The 19388-nt window shown below is 39.2% G+C and overlaps 1 protein-coding gene across 1 annotated transcript; it reads left to right on the top strand.

The window, feature by feature from the left end:
• Window positions 1-220: 220 nt before the first annotated feature.
• Window positions 221-18571, top strand: B3GALNT2 (beta-1,3-N-acetylgalactosaminyltransferase 2; the record flags this gene model as incomplete). Its single annotated transcript, XM_009573504.1, has 11 exons — window positions 221-368; window positions 1672-1772; window positions 2493-2686; window positions 4062-4157; window positions 8465-8575; window positions 9256-9334; window positions 10632-10815; window positions 13062-13187; window positions 17013-17172; window positions 17583-17639; window positions 18033-18571. Coding segments are annotated over 11 exons (1391 nt in total), but the record flags the coding sequence as incomplete, so codon positions are not given.
• Between the last annotated feature and the right edge of the window lie 817 nt (window positions 18572-19388).

Raw genomic sequence — 19388 nt, 5'->3', positions numbered from 1 at the left:
ATTGCAGTAAAGTTTTCCTAGATTGCTAGTGAAGGTTTTGACATGTTGAAAATGTTTCCCAGATTCTGAACCAAGAATGCAATAGTAATTGTACTTCTTGTTTTTAGTGTTTCAGGTTCCCGGTACTCTTGCTTTTGGGATGCATTTTAATTATTGCTTGCAACTCAGGCTTGTGGTAATACGTGCATATAATACATCTTTTGTCACTTTGTATTTCTAGGTCCACTGGCCTTCTTTCCTCAGTGGAAGCTGAAACATTATGATGTTATTGTAGGTGTTTTGTCAGCTCGACACAATCATGAACTGCGCAGTGTTATAAGGAACACTTGGTTCAAGCACCTGAAACAGCATCCTGCACTGAGCCAACGGTAATCTCTAGTGTTTTGTAATTTGGGGCTTTGTGAGGGGTGGCGGGGAAAGACTATGGTGCTTACATATCTTGATTTAATCCTTTTTTTTTTTTTTAAAGTATTTCCTTTTTTTGCTTTATTTGTGAGCATCTTGTACTCTGATAATTTTTTTAATCTGCTTAGTAATATATAAGAATACTGCTTGTTCTGGGCTGGAACTATTTTTTCTACAAGGAATAAAATGTAATTGTTTGTTCACTGCTCTTTGTTTTTGCAATTAGTTGCCTGTGTTCATTAGTGATATATAAGACGTTCCCTTTTTTGTGTTGCAATGTACACTTTGTACAGTATGCAACTTGAAATGCTTAGTAATCCAGGATACTTGAAAGCAGGCAGAATCATATTTGGTGAGAGAACCACAAAAAACTCTTAAAAGAGCCTCAACTGTAAAGTTCAGGTTTATTTCCCACTGCGCCAGGTACACCAAACTGGTGCAGTGTGAGTGACCAGCAGAACCCTTCCTAATTGCTTGCATAGACCTGACAGTCTACAGACAGCTCTGTTCTTGCTGAGAAAGTTCTGCTGCAGTTCATTCCTGAAAACACTGTCATCTTGATAGGCCTCACATCTTGGTACCTGCCTTGCACTGAAAGCGTGCAGTTTGGAGTGAAGCATAGCTACTTCAGTCATCTAAAAATGTGACCCTTCATAACTTATATGGAGTTCCAGGAGGATATTAGGTGACTGAGCTAAAGTGGATCCTCTTGCTCTTCAAACTGCTTGTTGTCTCCTGACTGTGGCACAACTATGATTGGGGCTGGAAAGAGCAACCTGTTGTTTTGCTACAACCTGAAGTTGAGACATTTCATCATAACGAGTAGTCTGGAGTCCTTGTTTCTCCTTTAATGCTATGTGTCTTTTTTCTTATTATTATTTTTTCATTGCCTTTTGAATGCAGAATATTCAAACAATCTTGAATGAATAACAAAGCCAGGTAGAGAAAGGCAGGGCTTCAGGATCCTTCAGTGTTGTCTTAGGTCTTTCTCTGTTCAGTGTGCTGGCTGTCTTGAATCCCATTCCTTGATCCCATAGGAATCTTCCCGCACCCTCATTACGAAATGTGAAGGGCTAAGGTGGGTTTGGAATTGAGCCCCTATAAGGGGATTAATGTGGTTGCTCTACATAGAGACCCTCATTGCTGATATTTAAGAGGTTCAAAATCTTAATCCTGTGAAAGACAGGCCATTGTGATTAAATAAGTTTATTGAAGGTGGAGGGAGGAGGGAAGAGAACTGGTGTTAATAAAACCAAATTATTTTAGTGTCCTTGTGAAGTTTATAATAGGTGCGCATGGTTGTGCTGTGCCAGTGGAGGACAGAGAAGACCCCTACTCCTGCAAACTTCTGAACATCAGTAACCCAGGTATAGAAATTAACTTTTAAAAATTCTATGATCTGAACTAGAACTAACTATCTTTCATTATGAGAGTAGTTTGGGGTGCTTAACTGAGGCAGCCAGCCTTGAAAATAAAAATTCCTAACTAAAATTGTAAATTCTTCCTGTCACCTTTTTTTTTTCTATTTAATTTTTGTTCTTTAATTGCAAGTTAACTAAGGACTGCTTGGCATTTAAGCTATGATACACCATAAAATGAAACTTCTGTTACTTTCTCTTTGAATGGCAACATCCACTTAACCAATCTCCCACAAATAAATGCTACCTCAGGGCTTAGGGAGGAGATAATGCCAAAAAGCAGCTGAATTAAGTGGAGGTGTATGCCATTTTGATACATGCATAATTATTTTAATATGCTAATATACAGATATTCATGCAATCAAATAGCATTTTTGCCTTCACTCTGTGGATTTATTGTATTTCTAATCTTTTCTCGGTAGATATGTAGGCATTCACTTGCAATTGCTGGTAGCCAGCAGATTGCTGCATCACTCTGAGTTTCTCCTTGCTGCAGTCTGCAGCCAGTTGTATTTTCTTCTTCTCCAGCGTTTGATTATCCTTGGGCACTTGCAAGTCACGCTAATTAATCAGAATGCTTTACGTCGATCCAGTGTGCTTTGTGTGTGTCAATAGTTCAAGAACTATGAAGTCTTCTCACATTACCTCTGTCCTTTCTTCTTCATACAGTTTTGAATCAGGAAATTGAAGCATTCAGTCTCCCTGAGGATGTACCTTCTGTGCTATCTGAAGACAGAATTGTCAGTGTGAACTTCCGTGTACTTTATCCCATTGTCATTACCAGTCTTGGGGTATTTTATGAGGCTGATGGTGTGGGATTCCAGAGGAACATCACTGTAAAACTGTACCAGGCAGAACATGAGGTAGAGTATTGTAGTTATCTTTTGAAAGTGGACTAAAGCGTGTTCTCTCTTTACTGTGGATTAAGTTCTTACATAAAGCGACATGCTGTGTTGATGATTTAGAAGAGAAGTACTTAACTGACAAGCATATGAATTACATTTTTCTTCTGTTGCATAGTAAATTTTTATTTCACAGATACACATACACACACACAAAAGATGAAAAGATGAAATTAACAGAGTACTATGAGTTAATTTAAATGCCCTTTTGAAAGAGCGCTTATATCTAATTCCAAGACACAATTTTGATTGTATTTGTGGTTCTAAAGTATTGATCGGTATTAAGGAATAAAAAATAAACTTTGAATATATTTAAAACACATGTGCAGAAAGACACATTTGGTGCCTTCAAGCAGAGAGATGCAGGACAGCTGTAATTTTTTCTTGTTTGTCTTCTGACAAGGCATTTTGAGATTTCTAGAAACTGGTATTATTTACAGGTATTACTTACAGGTAATAATTAGACTTTAGTGATAATTCCTCCCATTCCCAAGCTGTTATGGGTTTGATAGAATAGCTTAGTACTAACCTGGAGGAAAAAAATCATTGAGCAAGATTGTTGCATTTGGTATATTGCATTTATCTCTACCAATAACTTGATAGGCCAATTTCAAGACTTCTGGCTATGCTACAGTAGAAAAAAATTTAAATTTAAGCTAATAATTAAAATTAAGTACAGAAAATACACTGAAATACGGCTTTTATGATGAACTTCCAAAGAGTTGGGTTTATAATAGCAAAAAAAAAAAAGTATACTGTAGTCAGGTTTATGTTTGCTAAATGGTAGACTTCTAAACGTTGAGAGCCTAATAACTTCATCTGCGTTAGCTTTTTACTTCCAGTGAAGGAGAAAAATTAGTATCATAGGAGTGCTTCGAGACTGTTTTCTGAAGATTGGGAATCCGGCAATGCAGCATCATTATGTGGTTGTTGTTACCTAAGAGCTGTTTGGTGGCCTATGTAATATAGTAGCAATTAAGTTTTAGGGGTCAGCATCCTCTGTTGCAATTAATAGTAGTCAGCTATTTAAACAGAAGATAGAAAATCTGTAGACTGGGAGATGAGTCTGAGTCTTCTAGATTATGTGCTCTGTTGTTTGGATTCTAGTTGAACTTGCACTCTTGTTCCATTGTTGCTTGCTTCCACCATATCAATCTGACACTTGAATTCTGTGGACTCTGTGAGACTGCTGTGAGAATGAAACTTTCACCAAGTTTTATACAATTAATAAGCCTCTTTCCATTGTAACTAGCAGAGATGATCAAGATTTGCATAATCTCACAGGACTTTTAATTTGTATTTTGTTTGGTTTTTTTTCCTTTTCTGTTGTTCACAGGAAGCTCTCTTCAGTGCTCGCTTTAGTCCACCAAGCTGTGGAGTGCAAGTGAACAGATTGTGGTACAAGCCAGTAGAGCAGTTCATTTTGCCAGAGGTATGTGCAGTATTGGAACTGCCTGCAGTTCTTTTCAGTCAGCCAGAGAGACTGACTGATAAAACTGGTCTTTGCTTGAGGCAGAAAAGGGTGAGTGAAAATGTCTAGTTGAGGGGGATATGCTGAAATCCAGAATTTCTTTTTCACCATCTCATTATCCCCAGTAGTTATAAAGCAAAAGCCTGAAAAATACAAATTGATTTAAAAATTACATTGGCAAATAGTAGCAATTTCAGAAACCTTTTCAGTTTCTGAGTGAAAATTGTACCTGCTTTGATTCTGTGGGAGAGTTTACCAGAGAATGGGACACTTCTTTCTCCCTCTTTTTTCAGACATTAGTACACAAGAGAGGGGAGGATAGCACAGGTTTCTAGGGAAAAAAGGTTTCTGCTTCTGATATCTTGGACATAACAGCAAGATATTGTGTGTTACATTTGCAATGACAGTATTAGTTGAATAGTTGTAATCAAGAAGGACTAACTTGAGGGCTACTGAAATTTTGGTTATTCCTTTTCTGGCAGCACCAGTGAGGAATTTTTCGTTCATTGAACCATGCAAGGAAATAAGAACCAAAACCTCAAGAAGATCTGTAGTAGGTTCTATCTGTAATGTATTAGATGGAGTATGTGGTTCACAGAAGACTGACATTTGGGTTTTTAAAACCTGTCACCATCCTGTGGCTGAAGTGGTTTTTTGTTTTGTTTTGTTTCGGTTTTTTTCAAGTGGGTGCCCCTCAGAAATTTGGGAGAAGACTGCTTTTTTGGCAGTAATGAAAGTGTTGGCGTTCTTGCTTGTCCTGAGATACCATTAACAAAGCTAACGAGGCAGGGTCTAAAGGTCTAAAGTTTTTTTTTTTTTTTTTTTTTTTTAAAGATCCTCTTTGGGATTGGGGTGCAGTCCAAGAGTAGGGTTTTGGTATAGGGATATAGAACCTGTTTGTGGCTGCTTAGAAAGGAAGGTGATTTAACACAGAAGGAACAGAATATAGGTAGGAAAAAACGTGATACTGTTACAGTGAAGGTTTAGTGAACACAAGTTGACTCAGAATGAGAATTCGAGTTCAGCAGACTGTCCCAGGTACAAGGAATTGTTCCCAGTGGACCAGTGATCTCTCACTAGATACGTCAGCTGCCATTTTAGGCTGTTTCCCTTCATTTAAACACTCTCTTATATGACTGGACCCCTGCTGCTATTTCTGTAAGTTGTCTTTGGGTCTGGGTTGTTTTGTTACGCAAGAAATTGTTTTATGAAAGAATGGAGCAAGAGAAGACAGAAGGGGGAGGAGAGGAAATTTGGGGCCAGTTTAATGCCTGATTTATTCCCTGGCTCTATAAGAATGAATGCATTTGGAAACCTGCTCTTTTTAAGGGGAATCTGCAGCTGATTAATTGGTTTATCATCTTTAACAGTTTTTACTGAATACTACGCAAGTTTGTTATGCTGGCGGGAGACCTTTTGGGTGAGCAGACCTCTTGCAGTGTTTTGTGCATATGTTTTGACAATCTAATTGGATACCAAAATGATTCTTTTTTTTTTACTTTTTACCGAATTACTGGGTAACCAATACTCTTTTTTAGTATAACATGTAAGCCTTTTCCCTGTAAGATTTTGTTCTGAGATACTAAAATTCTAGGCAGTTGTAATTTTGCTATAAATGATTGCATTTTTCCTGAAAGACAGATGGGAAGTGTTTCATTTAGAAAGGCGATATTAGTATTCATGTATTTCTTTGTGTGGGCTTCCTTAATCTGATACGTGTCATGCGCTGAATGCTTACAGGATAACATGATGTTTCTGATGTAGATTAATAGGGCTTATGTACAGCATGTAGTCTCCTGTGATACTTAGGATGCTGAACCATACAAGATGATTCAGAGGAGATAGAACGCCCACGTGTTCCTATCTACTTGTTTGAGAACAGTAAATTTAGTGAACTGTTTAATTGTCACAAGATGGTTTCTGAGACAATATCAATTCTCTGCCTTTCCACCTTCAAGAAGTAATGTATTGTACAGACTGCTGAAGAGCTTCATTCATCTTCCAGCTGAAGTGCTGCTCTTTCTGCTCATCTTCGGAAAGGGAGGGAAATGCAGCATTAGAATAAGCATCTGGCAGGCCAGATTGTCAAAGGCAGAATCGATCATTCAGCTTTGGAATGACTGAAAGCGCAGAAGAGCAGAACCACTAGCAGATAACTAAAACTCACACAGGGGCTCTTGCAGCCAAGTCTTAGCAATGCACTTACGTTGTCAAAAAGCCATGGGCCGCTTGTATGAAAATGGGACTCCGTACTATGCATCCTCTGTATTCCTAATGGGGAGTAATTGGAGAAACAAAAAGCACAGCACTGTTTAACATTAGGAAAGGACTTTGGCAGGGCTGCATTATGTCAGTACACCTGTTCGGTATTCACTGTAAATGCCACTGCGCTCTGGCAGCAACAAGGCTGGAATTTAAATGGGGAAAAACAGATGATGTATTCTCAGGTGTGCCACTAATGTTTTGCTTTAAGCATTTTTAGGCCTCAGCTTTCATTAAGCAGCTTAGAGTAAGAATAGCTGAAGGCTAAAGTCATTAGAAAATTTGCTTACAAGTCTCTCAACCTGGAAAATAATGATAGTTTGCAAGTTTAGAACACCTTGCACCGAGGTTCACTGGTAATAACTGATTAAGACTCTTGGTACATGTTTGAAGTCAGTATCAGTAGTAATCAGTGGTGGGAATTTTAATGTTTCTGGTTGCTGAGGAGTGAAAGGACTCTCAGGCTCACTAAACAACCTACCAACGGTTGTGTCTGTAAACAAGACACAGGAGTGGGATTAGAGCCTAGTCCCTACAGCAAAAAACATTGGAATGGGAGATGACAGCCACTGCAGATAGAGAAATTGAGCATGTGGGTTTTACTGTGCGGGGTGTTCAGGGGTCCTGCCACTAAAAAGAGTCTTAGTAGTGGTCCATTTGTTTTGATAACTGACAGGTAATTAAACAAACAAGGGGGAAGTATTGAGTGTGCAAGTCAGGCTTGAATAAGCACTGACTAGCTCCATTTTAGATTATGAAGCTGGCATTATACATAATAGATAGGAGACTTCTGAAATACTCAACTGTCGTTAAATACTGAGACTGCTGCAGATGTTAAGACCTACTTCTAGAGGAAAGCAAAGAATTGAGCTGAACTCGAAGCTTGACTTAATGGTGTGTCAGTAACTGGAGGGTTTCTGGAGAAGGTTTCTGGAGTACAAGGAAGCTGAAATGGGGAAGAGCTGAGAGGTTAGTGTAAGTAAGCAGACTTTCTACAGCACCAGAGATGCATCTACAAATAGTTGAAACAAGTTGTTTCTATGTTCCAAGGTCCACACTAGCTACCAGTGTTTTTCCTATGAAATTGGGAGAAACAAAACGGAATGCACTGATCTAGCAGTCAGGAGTGTAATAACCCTACAACTGCTCTATACTACCTTGTCATAAGGGTGAAACTGCTTTAAAAAAATAAAAAAATATAATACTATGAGTACTCTTACCTGTACAACATACCACTTGTCCCTTTGCATGTCCTGAGGGGTCTTCAGGAAAGTTTTACATAACGTGGGTAGTAGTTGGACTGTTAGGTGGATGAGTTTCAAGTTGAGATGAAATGCTTTTAAATGCAAGAATTTACACACACACACCATGGAGTGACATAACTTAAATTGACAGTTAAAACCAGAACATTTTAAAGATTTTGTCTTTTCCCTCCTTCCCCTCCCAGCCAAGATGTGAGGTCTGAGTTCTGTGACTCTCACACAGTAGCTTGTGACAGCTTTGCCAGGATAAAGGTGGCTGTATTTTCCTTTGAGTTTTGCTGATATCAGGATCGAGTCTCTGATCTCTGGTTTTGGCAGATAACTAAAAAGCAGCACTTATTTCCAAATCTGTTTTAAAGTATTCTCTTTGTAATACAGGATTTTGTAGTTGATTTTTAAAAATTCACTTCAGGTCACCTTTAAATGCCGTCTTAATGATGTTAGAAAGCCAAAGGCTTTTACACTAGACTTCTTTTAAAAGTTTAATGTTCCTAATATAGAGGTTCACAATTAGTGAATGCTAATCATGCTTAAAAGCATGATTATGTGTTAGAGTTTCACAGATGTATTTCTTTTATGTGTAACTTATTTTTATTGAAGTGTAAGTAAAACATCTATGTTGTGTGTTCAAGCTATATGTTGCGTGAAGTTGATTATTTTAACATTAAAAAAACCCAAACTGTTCCATTTTCATCCTTTGAAGACTTTGAATACCTGCGTAACAGTGTTTTGCTCTCTTACCAGAGTTTTGAAGGTACCATTGTGTGGGAAAGCCAGGATCTTCAGGGCCTTGTTTCAAGAAACCTTCATAAAGTGATGGTGAATGATGGAGGGGGTGTTTTCAGAGTCATTACAGTGAGTCACCTCACCCTCCCTTCCACCATGTTTCTGTTTTTCCTACAAGTCTTGAGTATTGAGCATTTTGCTTTCCTGTGTTTCTCTGTAAATTGTTAATTCAGTTGGGCTTCTCCTGTTGTCTCAGAGGGGAAGTTTGCTTTGCCTAGGAAAAGGACAAGGGCATGCGAAAAATGCTGCTAGTAAGTGGCATTTTCTTTTATTTTGAAGGGAGTAAAGTTCACCTATTGTCTTTGTCAGGTGTGAAGCAGTATCAGTATATCAGAGATGGCAAAATGTGGGTCAAAAATCCTGTGCTAAAATCCCAGTTGATGGGATTAAGCCTGTTTTTTGCCTTTTGGCAGCGTGTCTCTTTTCCTGTCAAAACGCTGCTTGCTTAAACATGCTGTGCTGTTGTAGTTTATCCAGAATAACTTTACATTTTGCTCTCAACTCCAAACCTAGTTTTCTAAAAGTTTCAGTGGTACCGCTAGTTTTAGGTGAAACTTCAAAAAATGCTACAAAACTTTTACAGTTAAAAATCTTAGTCTTTCATTATGCAAGTACCTAAACCAGAAGAGCTTTAAATTAATTTCATTCTCAGTTGCCAGAAAACTTCACACCTTAAAATCACAGGGAAAAACACATCAGTAACGAGAGATGAACTAATTTATTTCTTTCCATTAATCTGTCTCTAGCAGGCAGGGGAAGGGTCACTGCCACATGAACTCACAGAAGGTGTGGAGGGAATAGCAGGTGGTTTTATCTACACTATTCAAGGTAAGTCTGCAAAACATAGCATCACATTGGATGTTATGGTAAAACAGGGTCTTTAAATTGCATTTCTGAGGTAAAATTTATACTATCTCTATGAAATTGATCAGCTTAAGTTTTCTTTTAGTAGAAACAATTGATTTCTTTCTGGTTTTTTATGCCTAATGTCAATGTCCTGATATGGCTTCTTTGCTTGCTCTTTGTCAGCCACTCCAATTGACTTGCATCCCTTTGTCTTTTTATTAACAAAAATACCATTTTTATCTAGACTCTCTTCTCTGTCCTTGTTTTTTGTTATCCAAACCCAAGTTAAAAAATATTGTGCAATGTTGTCCTCAAGAAATCTTTCCGTGATAATTTTCTCATTTTTTCCAGTCCTGCTACTTCTAGAATTAGAAGTACTGTGTCATAATGTTTAATATTAACTATGGACAAACAGTGACTATCTAACACAGCCTGCTTTTCTACCTCTTTTTTTGCTGGTTTACACCTATTTCAGCAGAATGTTCACAGACCCTGTAGGAGTCCTTTCCAATGGCTAAGATTTTGCCACATAGTACTAGAGTTGATGTATTCTTATTGGTCCATCGTAGTCAACATAAGCAGTGACTTTCAGAGTGTTATTCCTGTGTTTATGTAGTTAGGCCTGGCAGATATAAATGGGGCAGTCCTGTTGTCTTGTCATCTGCATAGGAGCCTAAACTGAGGTGTTCTAAAGCCCTTCCATCCTGTTTGTCAAAAAGTTCTTCAGTACCACAAACTATCTCCTTACCAAGAAGTTCAGTATTCTTGCAATATGTTTTTAGCTTTTATCTACAGTCAGTTATGTGATGAGATTCAGCAGGGACTACCAGCAATGCCAGTATGATTATATTTAGCATAGGATTTTTTTGTTTGTTTTGGGGTTTATTTTTTAATGCTAGAGATATATGCTTAGAAGTAATTGATATAACAGTAGCCTTTTTACACTACCTTTAAGAGTAATAGTGAAGTCCTGGACTCTTTAATATAAAGAACCTTAAAAAGTTGAATCCTTTTATTACTGAAAAGGAAGAGAATAATTTTTTACTTTAAACTTTGTGCAATCTGTATCAGACTTTATGCAAAAATATATTTCTTTGCTGTTATGCAACTTAACATTTCATAGAAATTTTTAAATTAATTGTAAGATTTTCATAACCCCATTGAGTTGAACATTTCTTCAGATTCATTTTGTCAGTATGTCGTGTATGATCTAAGAGAAACATGTGAAATAGTATGTAGGTATGCATCTTTGTTTAATGATGGGTTCTGCTTCTTTCAGAAGGTGATGCTCTTTTAAAAAGCCTCCATACTCGCCCAGAAAGGTTTACAAGTCACATAAAAAATCTAGAAAAAGAAGATGCTTTATTGAAGGAAGAAAGCAGTACCTATGATGATATTGTTTTTGTAGATGTTATTGACACTTATAGAAATGTTCCAGCCAAACTGCTGAACTTCTACCGATGGTGAGTTGAAAAGAAAGCATTTTCTCTTAGGAATGTTGCTGTTTGTAGTGCAAGACGATCCAGCATGTTACGTTACTTGACAGGTTCCGTGAAATACATACCTTATGTGATTTACTTCATTAAGTTGTATTTCTCTCTCACAATTTTGGGGGCACGTAGTGTATCTAATGAATGAAATAACAGGATCTGTATTTCTTGAATGCTGACCCTTGGTGCCTCAAATAAGTATGAGCTGGAAAGGCAGGCTTCTGCTCTAAGAGTCCAGCTGTGAAAATTCTCATGTCTCCTCGTAATTTCTTTTAATTTGTTTCTGACTGAAAACTAGCAGCTTTAGTCTTTTAAAGGATGGCTTTTGGCCAGCTTGTAGACTTAGTGTTTTAGTTTGTGGCCATTGAATCTTGTGCTGTCACTGGGCACCACTGACAAAAGGCTGGCTCCATCTCTTTACACCCTCCCTTCAGGTATTTATATACATTGATGAGCTCCGCCCTGAGCCTACTCTTCTCCAGGCTGAGCAGTCCCAGCTCTCTCAGCCTTTCCTCATAGGAGAGATGTTCCAGTCCCTTAACCATCTTGGTGGCCCTTCGCTGGACTCGCTCTATCCAGTATGTCTGTGTGTCTCTTGTACTGAGGAGCCTAAGACTGCACACTGTACTCCAGATGTGGCCTCACCAGTGCTGAGTAGAGGGGAAGGATAGGAAGCTTGTGTACAGCAGGGACGGAAGGTTGAGAGGAAGGATTTTCATAGTGTATGACATTGTGTTGAAGCTAATAAGTTATTTCCTCTAATTTGCAATTCTTTCCATTACTCTGAGACAACTGTTTCAATTAATTGATGTTGCTATGGAGTAAGAAATAAATATAGCTGACAGTTTTAGTTGCTTGCAAGATTATGCACTTATTTACAAATTTCACGGTTAGGAATGTAACTGAAAAACTGAACCATGCTTTCAGTTCTAAAAAGGGAGTTTAAATATCAAGACAGACCTTTGTGATCATTTCTTACAGGTTAGCAAATTTTTCAAGATTTAGTATAAAAGGCTTAAGGAAAATGCCTTTCTCGTTAAGAGAAATTACCCTTAAAAACAATGTTTGTTAATCAACCAAGGAATAATCCCTAGAATCTTAAGCTTCTTTGGTTATTTTACAAGCGTCAGATATTCAACTATTTCTGACAGTTAAAGATTACTTTTTTTCGTATTTGAAGGGTACTTTACTGAGGAAGAGTAAATACCAAGTTGTTTCCACAGATGTTTCTTACAACCTTCTACAGTTGTATTGCCCTTGAACTGACTCTCTCATCCTGACGAGTAGGCTACTGACATGTAGCCACTGGCTTTTAACAGCTGTGCTGCCATCATCAGAAGGGATTCATATCCTTCTGAGGTCAATACTGTTTAAGACAGATTCATTAGTAAATCCACCATCTGTCCTGGAGAACAAAACTTCAAGTTTGTTTTCTTCAGCTTATACACAAATCCATGTTGTAAGATCATCATAGGATGCAGTTGCGTCTCTGTTGTGGTTTAAGCCAGCAGGCAGCCAAACACCACACAGCCGTTCGCTCACTCCCCCCGACCAGTGGGATGGGGGAGACAATCGGTGGGAGAGGGAAGTAAGATTTGTGGGTTGAGGTAAAGATGGTTTAATAGGACAGAAAAGGAAGCAAAAATAATAATAATAATAATAATGATGATGATAAAAGAATATACAAAATAAGTGATGCACAATGCAGTTGCTCACCACCCACTGACTGATGCCCAGCCAGTTCCTGAGCAGCGGTCCCCTTTAAGACAGATTCATTAGTAAATCCACCATCTGTCCTGGTATGGAATATCCCTTTGGCCAGTTTGGGTCAGCTGTCCTGGCTGTGCCCCCTCCCAGCTTCTTGTGCATCTCCAGCCTTCTCAGTTGGTAGAGCATGAGAAGCTGAAAAGTCCTTGACTAGGGTAAGCACTACTTAGCAACAACTAAAACATCAGTGTGTTATCAACATTATTCTCCTGCTAAATCCAAAACACAGCAGTATACCAGCTATTAGGAAGAAAATTAACTCTATCCCAGCTGAAACCAGGACAACCAGTCAGCCTTGGTTAATAGGGAAAACATTTAAAAGTCAAGGGTAGGAAAGACATTCCTTCCCTCTTCCTTCCCCCTGTGCTTCCCAAAAAACTCTTGTGGAATGTTCTGTTGCATAGTTTGTGGGCTGCTGCTCAGCATCTCATCACTTTTCTTTTTCATTACAGGACAGTTGAATCAACGAGTTTTGATTTGTTGCTGAAGACAGATGATGACTGTTACATTGATTTGGAGGCTGTTTTTAACAGGATAATGCAGAAAAAATTGGACAGGCCAAACATTTGGTGGGGAAAGTGAGTTGTTTTTTTATCTTGCCTTTAAGAGATACTATGTCTTCAGTGAATGGTTTATTGCTTTAAGTCTGTTTTCATGTGGGTTCCCCTTTTCTGCCTATAGAAGCTAGTTATAAAAAGCAGGACTTTTGTATGTGTAGAACTTTGAATCTCAGAATAGAAATCAGTACTTCAGTACTTTACAATAGCTTTCCAGAGTGTGCCTTTACAATCAGTTGAACTTGCTGAATACCTTACCTAGTTTTAAAAAGTGTTGTATATGTCTTTGTCATGGTACTTAAGTAAATGAAAGTATTCTAGCAGTACAGTAAAGTTAAAATGCAAGTACATACTAGAATTGCAAATGTTACTTTTTTTGAAGCCACTGTGATTTTTTGGGTGGGCTTGAGGAAGTGGGGTGAACAGCAGAAAAAAAAATTGCCTTTATAATCTGCACTTTATTTTGAAGTTTGTGAATGACAGGCATTGCTCCCCATTTTGCTGCTGTCTGAAATGGTAGGTCTGATTCATGAATTCTTGAGTGAAGTTCCCCAGCCTGCATTACAATTGTGAATAACTAGGAGGATCAAAATAGCATATGTCTTCCCTTCCATCCATGGAATGCATTGCTACACGGGTATAACATCCAATTTTTTTAATGCTGCGCTGCTATAATATTCTATATAGCCCAACGGCATGATGTGTCTTCCTGTTGCCATCTGCTTACTGAAGAAAAGCTGCCCTTTGCTGCTAGAGGTGTCTTGCTTCACAGATCTGGTACTGATTGTTGCTTGGTGATTTAAAAAGCGTGTGTGTGTGTGTGTGTGTGTGGAATAGCTGGCTATCTTGTGATGCTCTCAAAGATCTGAGTGGTGGGCCTGTGTTGTCTAGCCTGTACAAAAACCCTGATTGCCTGGTGTCTGTTGAATTTTCTTGGGACTGCCTTTACCACAAGGCAAGGCTAATAGTGAAGGTAAGATAGGTTCATTCTAGCAATGTAAAAGGTCAGAAATTTTATGACAAGATGGAAACCAACTTGCAAAAGGAAAAATAGCACTACGTATAAGCTGCCTGGGCTGCTGTTCCAGCTGCTGTATGGAAAGCTCTTCTGGAGCATGGTCTTGGCTGTAAGAGCTGAGGATGTAATACCAAAGAGATTGCCCTCCTTCTCCTTGATGTCCCTGCCTTTGTGTTGCTGCCTATCATGGGCCTGCTCCATGGCTAGAGTTTTCTGGTTGCGTATTCAGGTTTGTGGGTGACCACTGAATGTAGAGGAGTCTTCTGAGTGGTTTTGGGGAATCTTTCCAAGCTCTCCTACCTTTGAACTCAGTGACATCTCATGTATTTAGACTTGAGCATTGGTGAAAGTGCAAATGAAATGCTGTTAGGCTTCTCTGAGAGCTGGTTCTGGTGTGTGGAGACCTTAACTTCCCAAGCAGAAGGTTAATATATCTGGCCCTTGAGGTGACTTTATTGATGGTCTCCCTTCCTTCTGCTCCTCAGAGCATGTGTCCGAGAACTCAAACTTTGCATTCTTCATCTACATCTTACTAAGCTCTCTCCAGAAACTCTCAAGTTTCTTGTTTGTTGTCCAGTGTTCCTTATAATCTGTTGATACTTAATTCCTGTATTCTTAGAGAAACTTATCAGTGCTCTTGTGAATTCTGAAATTACCAGCTTACTCTGCAAAGGATGAGATCTCAGTGAAACTGGGAAGGGAGTGCTTTGGATTGAGCGGTATTTACATGTGCTGTCAGTTAATAGCCTTTTTCTGTCTCCCACTTCATATTGTATGGTGGTTTTGTTCATTAATTTTAAATCGCCATTTAAAAGGCTTATCTAGCTAATCTAGAGCATTTCAGGACTGCAAGCTGGAAAAGCAGATAGTCGAGGTATCCTACTTCAGAACTTTGCCTCTCCTTGGACAGAACATACTTATCTTAAGTTACTGTTATTCTGTTCTTTCAAAACTGCTGTCGAAATATTAGTCACCCTCAGGCATGAGAGAGAAGTCTTGTCAGATCACTGATGTCTGCAAATGACCAAATTTATGATGGTGTAGAATGTACCAAGCTGTTTCTGAGGGAGACTGAATCTAAGATGAGTGCTGTAAATAAAAAGGCAGTTCACTGAAGTCGGCTCATCTACCATGCTATGGAAAGCAGTGGGAGTTCAGAATGGCACCTTTTCTTGACCTTAATTAGGCCAAAAAGAAACTTCAGATACTTGAAGTTTTCCATGAAGGTATCTTTCTTTCGTAATACGAAATCTCCCCTTTTCCTGGGGTGTAACATACGCTCTTGAGTGTGATGTGCTTCCTCTTCTAGTAAGACTTCTAGGCTTGCCTTAGAATAGCCATTCAATGAACTTACGAGGATTGATAATGCTTTCTTGTGCAGACTGAAAAATGAGTTTTGCTGAGTCTTGCTGTAGAAATGGTGTGTTAAGGTATCAAGTAATTTTATTAGGTTACTGACAGAAAGAAGTGACAAGTTGTGCTGGGAGAAGAGTTGGGCAAAAAGTTACCTTTTCTGTATGTCTGTGGAGAACTTTATGTAGGGGTGACATCTTCAAGTGTAAATTCTCCAGTAGTCAGAGTTTTCAGGTAAGGCAAGTGTGAGATGTAGTGAACAACGCTGAAATCACTACAGAGGTATAAAATGATTAGCAAAGCAGGTGCCCCTCAGTCTGGGGGCTGCACCCTTCCTACTGTGACTCACTAAAGTGGAAGATACCGAGTCTAAAGTGAATTCAGGTATCAGATGTGACTTACCTACTTGGTGCTTTAACATGTCAGCTTCAGCTGTGAACGTGTAGAGTCTGGTAACAGACCTGCAACTGAACTGTATTCCTCCCTTATGGGGCTGTTGTCCGAGGCGACAATTCTTAGTAGCTCACTAAAGCTTTTAGCTGCTTGTACTCATGACTGAATTCAGCAACACTTGAACCTGTCTGCAAAAAGGGGGAGAACCTGCTGCACTGACACAGCTATGCCACTTAGCTGTGAGTGCACAAAGTACTTGCAAGGTAAGAGGAGTGTAATACCAGCCTGTTCCTGAACAGGAAAAGCAGGGTGTTTCTCACCGCCTGACACAGCCGTTTAACAGGGTCCGTGGTGCTGCATGGTGCGGCAGCGTGTTAAAGCTAGCTGCGCCACACTGCCTGGGGATGGGAGTCAGCGCAGAGAGACCGTGCAGACAGAGCACTGCTGGTTTTCTGCAGGCCTCTAGTAATAAGTACCATCTTTCTGAGAGAAGACAACTGCCAGGAAGGTTTTTTGTGATTCAGTGATGGCAGCCTTTGTTGAACATAGGCTTTGTTGGGTTTCATTTGGAAAACAGCTTAGAGAAGGTATACAAAAATCCAGTACTTTGCCTTGCTTCCTGGTTTTTAAGCAGCCACCATTTTCTTAGGAAAATGGTTATGTAACATCGCTGTAACTGCATGCCTGCCAGAGGCACCGACTTTGTGTCATGTTGATTAACAAAAGGGGGTTGGACACAGATGTGCCTGTTACAGAACATAATTAAGGATGCTTGCGCTTACCTGGATCAAAACCCAGCAGTGGGCGCAGACATGCTGAAGACCTGACTGTCAATGTTGTGTTTGTTTCGGTTCTGAGAACTTTCTCTTATTACCCAAGATTGAGACCAAACAACAGTTACACTTTCAGCTGCTGTGTTGGATTCGATGTGTGCCCTAGAGAAATAGGGACTATAATTAGGATCATCTTCTACTTCTTCCTCTTAACATTGTTTATTATCAGTGTTACTTCAGTTGTTAGCAGTATCCATAGGTTTCACAGAGGGCTTTGTATAAATATCTCACATTTAACATGGTCTTCAGTTTCAGACTAAATTGGGCAGTTGATCGAACTGGGAAATGGCAAGAACTGGAGTACCCAAGTCCTGCGTATCCAGCCTTTGCTTGTGGGTCTGGCTACGTCATCTCCAAAGACATTGTTCAGTGGCTGGCAAGCAACTCTGAAAGATTAAAGACGTACCAGGTAGTAAAGCGTTGGTTCAGTTTTTCTCTCTTAAACTGGTCTGGGGAGCAGCATGTGTACTGGATGAGCTGGAAAGAACATTGCTCAAGTGTTAGTGTTGGGTTCCCCTGGTTGATGCTGGCTTTTTGCAGTGCTTTTGGTCACTACGCTTAGTGTCTGTTCTAGGTCAAAGCACAACTGTTTTGGACTGAGAACCTCTGGAGCTGTAACCTTGGTTTTTGTACTGTCTTCTTTTGAGAACAATGTATTATCACAGGAAAGCTGGGAGGATTAATTCAACACCTCTAAAATAGACATAGGTTTTTGTCATTACCATTTTTCACTGCTGGTGCATGATGCAACTCATTCTAGTTCACAAAGTCATGGTTTGTGCTAATATCTGTATTTTTTATTTTAATGTGTTGTCTCAGGGTGAAGATGTAAGTATGGGCATCTGGATGGCAGCTGTAGGACCCAAGCGATACCAAGTAAGTCTGAAGACATTCTTTGATCTTACAGAAAGAGAACATGCCTGTTGTACCAAGTAGCACAAAATAGAGGAAATGCTTTTTCTTTTAAAAAAAATTGAAACAGCCGTTGGATTAAAATCCAGAAAACACTTGTTAAAATGTATTTAAAAGAAAAACCACGGAAAACCCACAAACCGCGCCCCCCCACCACCAGCAGCCCCCATCCCCACCCCCCCCAAGTTGTCTGAATAGGTCTAGCAGATCAGAGAGGGACATATATCTCTAGTTGGTGACCTCTGTGTGCACATTTGTTGCTAGAAATAATGAAAACCTGATTCTTGGAAGTAAAGATTGTTGAAGACTAAATTTTTTGTAAGAAAACCTATTGAAATGGTTCTCTCTCTCTAACAGGATAGTCTATGGTTGTGTGAGAAGACATGTGAGAGTGGCATGCTGTCTTCCCCCCAGTATTCTCCACAGGAACTGAGAGAGCTCTGGAGATTAAAGGAACTGTGTGGAGATCCTTGCAGATGTGAGGAAAGATGATGGCCTTGCCTTGGAAAACAGGGTAGCATATAATGATCATGGAAAAGTGTACATTTGGATTCATTCTTGGAACAATGAGGAATATTAAGGTATCTTTTAATGTTGGGTTTCAACTAAAGTATAACAATATTTGCACATCCCTTTTGATAATTACAAGTGGACTGATACTATTCATTTTCTATAGTATAGATGTTGATCTGACAAAAACCAAAACGTTTAAGATAAAAAATTTCCTTTTTATATAAAGTCAGAGACCTACTTGTAGTTAATAAATGCACATAAGAATGCCAACTAGCCTGTCTTTTGTAAACTAAAGTACTACTGATTTAACTCAGTATAGAGCTGTACCAGGATCAGTGGAGAGCTGTGCTCAGCACCAGGGCATCTGGTAAGTCTTGCTGCAGCAGGTTCTGTGCTGGCCAAGGGGTTGCTCTCATCGGTGCAGGGGCTGGGACAGCTAGAGGTTAGGTGTTTATGTTTAGTTTGTTTATACCATTGTCATTTTAGATACAAACAGTATCGAAGTTTGCTTATACCAAATCTAGAAGTACTGCAAACTTGGCCTGATTAGGAGGGATTTCTGATAGCTCAATGTGTTATTAGATATGAATCTGAGGGTACACAAGTGAAAGGTAAAATAAGATTGAGGAAGAGCACACTAAAGAATGTAAAATACATAGTGATGCCTTGCAGTATGCTGAGAACTTATTTATACTGTGGCATGTTAATGCTGTAGGGTAGAATAAAGGTCTGTCAGATTTTGACCTTAAGTAGTCTAAGGCTGTGTAGATACTTCTACAATTACTGCTGTTTCACTTTTGTTTGCTTTAAGGTCTTTGGAAGTAGGTGAAAACAAAAGAGCAAGTAGTCTCTTTCCATGCAGCACTAATTTTGTCCTATTACAAGCAAAGAAATCACAACTAAATCATGTACTCAGTTCAGTAAAAAATTCTCACTGTTGCAATGGGAAGGTAGTATAAAACCTTGGCAAAAGTTACCTTGAGTTTTATTTAATTGAAGCATTTAAGCACTATTTGGTATCTCTCAAGTAAAGACAATTCAACCAAAAGCAAATGCTTTCCTGGAGACTGACAATTAAGTTTAGGAGCTGAAAGTACTATTGTATAGCTCTCTAGTGCCATGGATGAAATTCACGCTCTCCCATACGTGTGTTCAGGCACAGGCTGTCCATATGTCTGTGGGCAGTCCGTAGCTCTTCTG

The sequence above is a fragment of the Fulmarus glacialis genome, unplaced genomic scaffold, assembly GCF_000690835.1.
Source record: "Fulmarus glacialis isolate BGI_N327 unplaced genomic scaffold, ASM69083v1 scaffold23852, whole genome shotgun sequence".
NCBI lineage: Eukaryota > Metazoa > Chordata > Aves > Procellariiformes > Procellariidae > Fulmarus > Fulmarus glacialis.
The sequence above is the reverse complement of the archived record's forward strand: the minus strand, read 5'-3'. Positions and strand labels throughout refer to the sequence as shown.